Here is a 6,280-nt window from a genome sequence, read left to right as displayed (position 1 = left end):
TATTTCATACAATACCTGAAGCTACTGGAGAATGACATAAATCTTAATGTTATTCTATACAATACCTTAAGCTACTGGAGAATCACCCAAATATTAATGTTATTCTATACAATACCTCAAGCTACTGGAGAGAATGACATAAATGTTGAGGTTATTTTATACAATACTTCAAGCTACCGGAGAATGACACAAATATCAATGTTATTCTGAACAATACTTCAAGCTACAGGTGAATGACACAAATATTAATGTTATTCTATACAGTACCTCAAGCTACTGGAGATTGACACAACTATTAATGTTATTCTATACAAAAACATATACAGCGTCTGTAGAAATAGGTAATGCTTATTACTAAATTTTTGTCAAACTTCTATTTATAGTTTTCCTCTTATATTTGTTGTTGTTGTGTTTGTGTTTCTCAAAGAACAGCTTCGCTTTTTAATAGATAATTATTACCAATTTCTGTTTTAGAGCTGAACTTTCTGGTTTTCTTGCCATTAAGAGAATTCGATCAAAGTCCGGCAGTTCTCGTTACCTTTCATGCACCACATATAGCACCAAATATTCATAATCATGGCACCAGGTGGACTCTCAAACCAGGACGTTTGTATGAGTATCACTTCTCTCAGGTATTAATTACTTTTGTTTTTTAAATGTTTAAAGTCGACACTTTTCATGATACTTTTTATCCTTTATTATCTGTTGCTCTGTCGATTCTTTTATGCATTATTCCCTGTAAGACTCAGATCATTTCTAGATAAATCTGTGAAATAAAAATTGTCCACAAAACGAAAACCAAACACAAAAGTTATATAGTGGGTTAATCGCACTTTAAAAATAACGATACGAAATGAGGACATGTATAACATATACGTATTTTATCATATTTTGCATTTCTCGTGTAATACCACCATGATAAACTTATGACTACGGGTTACTTCATAACTTTTTCTGAGGATAGACATTCTTGTAGTAAAGATATGCAAAGGTTTGATAATACCAGTTTCAAAGACTGTAGCGGAATCCTTTTGTATGTATTAGGTCATAAAGAAATTAATGTCGCCTTTTTTAGATGAAAAAACCCGAACAACCTATATATCAAAGCAAAACATTTATTAAATGAAATAGTCTCCATTCTTATCGATGATGCATTTCCATCCTACAACCAGGTTGTTACTGCCCTGATTAAAGAATTTACTGGTCTTTGAAGCAAAAATACATGTCGATATCCAAACACTTTCCATATTTGCATACGTTTTCCCATTAAGATGGTGTTGCAGCGAACAAAAAAGATGGTAATCTGATGGTGCCATATTTGGAGATTATGGTGGGTGAGGGGAGAACTTCCCAACCCAACTCCATAATTTTGTGTTGCGTCAAACGTGCTACATGTGGACGTGCATTGTTGTGGAGAAGAATAAGAACACCTGTCCAATTGACGAATCAAGGGCGTTTCTGATGAAGGGCTTGATTTAAACGTTCCAGTTGCTGACTATAGATCTCTGCATTGACAGTTCGCTATGGATTGAGGAGTTCGAAATGATTACTCCTGTGATGTCCCATCAAATGCAAAGTATCACTTTCTGCGGATGGAGTCCGGGTTTTGGGGTCGGAAACGGTTTTTGTTTAGGACTGAGCCATTGTTTTTGGCATTTAATATTCGTATAGAGAATCAATTTTTCATCACCGGTGACAATTCTGTCCAAAAATGGTTCACGCGCTTTACGCGCCAACGTTCACACATTGGAAACGATGATCATCGGAGAGTTCGTGAGGCAACCATGGAGTTTTTCAATATTCCTTAGATGTTTACGTAATGATTCATGAGAGACATGTAATTTCAGGGCCATTTCAGGAGAGTGTTGCCCTGGGTTAGACTCAACAAGCATCTTTAGAGCATCAATATCAATTCCAACATGTCGGCCCCTGCCATCACAGTTTTTATGACTAAAGTCACCTGAACGAAATTTGCTGAACTATCGTTAACACTTACAAACGTTCAAAACATTTCCATAAATTTCTTTGATATTCCTTGTGGCTACAGAGGCGTTGTTTCCCTTCTTGCATTCAAACAACATTGCATGCCGAATGTGTGTCTCGTCGTGTGCCATCACTATAAGGGATTAGAGTATTGTTACGACAGCGGAAGTCACGTGACGCTAGTAACACGCCATGAGTTTCTAGAAGGATCATGACGTTTCTTGGCAACTCTAGTCTTTTCTAGGCATCCTCTATTTTAGTATATAAGCCCGGCAAAATATCTGATAATTTGAAACTTCAGTGATACAAGTACTTTCTTGATTAAAAGTAATTTATTCTTTCTCGATACAACTTTTTGTAATACACAGAATTTCCACAGTCACTTTAAACTTACCAACCTTTATAACACGCGCTATAAATGACAGTGATTCACACACTTTACTTACGGTGCCTACTGTTTGCTTGACTCAGTTATCTATATCTCGCTCCTACCTATCTATATTTCTACAATCGCGCTGGTTTTTTCTCGCCGGGCTTATATATTAAAAAAGGGGGCGTCTCGAATGCACTCGAGACTTCATGATCCTTCGAGAAACTCCAGCGCGCATGCTCGCAGCGTTGCGTGACTTCCGCTTTCGTAACAGTATAATAGGTAATCAAAATCTTCGCTCGTATACGATGTATAAAAAGGAAGAGAAATATTGAATACTTCTGGATCAAATGTTTTTAATTTAACAGTTCTGTACAATACGTTTTAGTATTTTAAATCTATCTCAAGTAGCAGCCACAAAATGAAAGATACCTTAAATAACAATTCAGTGAACCCAAGTATTTTACGGGAATATTTTGTCAAATCAAAATATTTTCATGTATACAGTATTAATCTGTTAAAACAAAGACAATCATAGTAATGCATGTTTTATGGACAAAAGTAAACATGCCGAAACCGTATAAATAGTCTGAAATATTCACTTCCCGCAACACAAAAGAAATAAGATTCGGAAAGTAACTTTACTTTTTGTTAATTTACAACAGAGAACAGCAAACTTGCTGCCACCTCCGTATCACACGAACTGTACGAACTATGATAAGATTGGTACAACACCAGCAAGACCGGGAATTTTGGATGAACATGTAAATATATTTTCATCACTTTTTCATTCTAATGTGCAATATGACAAAACGAGATGATTTCATGTCATTTGGTAATAAGTGTTTCGCTTACAGTCATGTTTATTTATTGATGGGTCTATATGTTTTGCTGTACGTGTATATTTAAGAAATAACAGATTGATTTTAAATGTTTTACTAGTGTTGAGTTGACAACCTTCTTGTTTCTGGACTGGTGAAAATTTTCAACCGTGACATGACTCCATAATAATGCCAATTTTTGTAGGTTACGAATTCATTTTACTGTTATTAGAAATTCAAAATTTCGTTTGACAAAAGTGTTTTTATCGCATACAATGATTTTGTCAAACAACTAACAATGTAATTTCTAGAAAATATCTTATTACTTTTGATTAGATAGCTCTTGCAGAATGTCGCAGATATAATTCAGTTAATAGCTTAATAGCAATAAAGACAGATACATAAACGTAGAACTACAAAAAGTACTTTTTCTAAACCCAATTTGTAGCATTCAGCTGGTATTTTTAAACATGAGATGTATTATTGAGTAACTATACTTTCAGTTATGTTGTATGCTATGAGAGCTACTGTTTGTAGGTATTGTTGGTTATGTTGTATGATAAGAGAGCTACTGTTTGTAAGTATTGTTAGTTATGTTGTATGTTATGAGAGCTACTGTTTATAGGTATTGTTAGTTACGTTGTATGCTATGAGAGCTACTGTTTGTAAGTATTGTTAGTAATGTTGTATGTTATGAGAGATACTGTTTGTAAGTATTGTTAGTTACGTTGTATGCTATGAGAGCTACTGTTTGTAAGTATTGTTAGTTATGTTGTATGTTATGAGAGCTACTGTTTGTAAGTATTGTTAGTTATGTTGTATGTTATAAGAGCTACTGTTTGTAGGTATTGTTAGTTACGTTGTATGCTATGAGAGCTACTATCTGTAAGTATTGTTAGTTATATTGTATGTTATGAGATCTACTGTTTGTAGGTATTGTTAGTTATGTTGTATGTTATGAGAGCTACTGTTTGTAAGTATTGTTAGTTACGTTGTATGTTATGAGAGCTACTGTTTGTAAGCATTGTTGTATGCTATGAGATCTACTGTTTGTAGGTATTGTTAGTTATGTTGTATGCTATGAGAGCTACTATCTGTAAGTATTGTTAGTTATGTTGCATGTTATGAGAGCTACTGTCTGTAAGTATTGTTTGTAATGTTGTATGCTATGAGAGCTATTTTCTATAAATATTGTTAAATACACTTTTCTATGATACCTATTGTCTACTAGTTATTAATTACACTATTACATAATTATTCTATGTCTGGAAGTATTGTTAGAAATGCTGTACATTTTTTCCGCTGTAAGCAATGCTCTTTAATTTAATATATGATATACTTGTTTCTATTTAGTTGTGCGTGATGGAGTGTATAGAGAACATAACTTACATCGAGTGTGGAAGTTTTTGTTTCCATTCATCTCCTTTTTCTCTCGAATCACACTATAAAATTGGAAGGAAAACACGACTAGGTAAATTGTACCATTTCGAAAATAATGCTTCCTTTTGTTATAACGAAAAAAATTTAAAGTAAAGAATATGAAAGCATTGTTCTGTTTAACCGTTTTTTAAAATGAAAAGTTTAGTCCGTTTTAAGATTAGATGTTCTTTTGAGATATAGTGTTGTGGAGGTAACTTAGGATACATTGATTCAGTGTAAATTATTTTGCCCTTAGTGAAGAGTTAGACGTTTTTTATATCATACCAAATAGTTACGTTAGAATAAAAGTAACTGGAGTTCTGTCTGGATATTAGCTTTCAAAGTAATAGTTATATCTCTGGAAAGAATAAAGTGTAAAACGTTGGTATGTTTTTACTATATTCTATATATTCATTTTCAGCTTCAACAGAAAATTAAAGGCTAGGTTTTATTGTTAATTATTCTTCAACTAAGAGTAAAATCTAGAATTAAATATAAATGTATTTACTTAGTACAGTTAATTAGTAAGTTTAATTGATAATGTACTGTTAGTTAAAACCCGCGGAGAATGAATGTCTTTACATTAACAGTGGTCAGAAGAAGGGTTGACTAATCCTGCATGTTAGAAAGAATTATACTTGACAAAAAATAGAGACACTCAGCAAACCATTAATAAAGGACTTCCATATCACTGATACGTCTTATATATGTTGTGATCAACTAGGAAACGACGATATGAAAGATCCTGCATCATTTCTCACTCTGAACAATTCGAAGCTTTCTGGCATTATGTGGTAGGTTAAGGCATGACGTTCAAGGAGATTATATACACCAGGAATAACTACTCTTATTCCCTTATACCATAACAGAATCACCATCAAGACGATATATTCAAAGGTGTTGCATTGCGAATATCATAGACTTTCTTGCAACGAATGTATTAATCATTGTAGACACAATCTTGATCCTTTGGTGTTCTTAAAACTGGACAGCTTATGTTGTACATAAAAAGACACATCTATTAATTAAGAACGAAAACCTTTTAGAACAAAACCATAAACAAACATATTATTACAATCTTTGTGAGATCAAAATTTAGATAGTTTTCGTTTCTACACATGACGAAAATGATAATAATGTTATGTATCTGCTTGTTTGTTTGTTTCCGGTAGAAATTCTTTCCGATGATCTTCAACGTTAAAAGTCCTTTCTTGATTAAACCAGTTTATTCTTCCTCAATACAAACTTTTAGTACAAAGAAGTTCCACAATCAGTACGTTTCTCGTCACTTTAAACTTTACAACTTTTACACGCTATAAATCACAGCGATTCACAATCTCGATAACTTCGCTCACGACGGGTGAAAAACACACACTTTACGCTCACTGGCTCGAAACTGAAAAAACATTCTACAAAAGGATGCTTAACACTAATTCATTAGTTCTATATTTAATTACATTTTCTGATAACTTATATGTAAATTGTCATAAAAGACGTATATTTGAATATCACATAATGATTCAAAATTTACTGTTTCTCTAGTTTGACTTCATGATATTCATAAAACTTGACAAATTAATTCGTTTACATATATTTTACAAAGGTGAATGGTATTGTTACGACATGGAGGTAACGTGAATAGTATCACGCCCCGTCATTCTCGCACATTCCCGTCTTTTCCTTAAAT

At 33.2% G+C, this 6,280-nt stretch overlaps 1 protein-coding gene across 1 annotated transcript in view; it reads left to right on the top strand.

The window, feature by feature from the left end:
* Positions 1-478: 478 nt before the first annotated feature.
* The window catches only part of LOC111089600 (degenerin deg-1-like), a 36,391-nt gene continuing 30,589 nt past the window's right edge, over positions 479-6,280 (top strand). Inside the window, exons 1-3 of the mRNA XM_022402411.1 lie at positions 479-632; positions 3,019-3,117; positions 4,528-4,645. Coding sequence (XP_022258119.1) covers positions 4,537-4,645 — 109 coding nt within the window. The 5' untranslated portion in view covers positions 479-632; positions 3,019-3,117; positions 4,528-4,536. The remainder of the gene's footprint in view (positions 633-3,018; positions 3,118-4,527; positions 4,646-6,280) is intronic.

The sequence above is a fragment of the Limulus polyphemus genome, unplaced genomic scaffold (genome assembly GCF_000517525.1).
Source record: "Limulus polyphemus unplaced genomic scaffold, Limulus_polyphemus-2.1.2 Scaffold6743, whole genome shotgun sequence".
Classification (NCBI taxonomy): Eukaryota; Metazoa; Arthropoda; class Merostomata; order Xiphosura; family Limulidae; genus Limulus; species Limulus polyphemus.
Note: the sequence above shows the minus strand (reverse complement) of the source record. Positions and strands in the feature narration are given on the sequence as shown.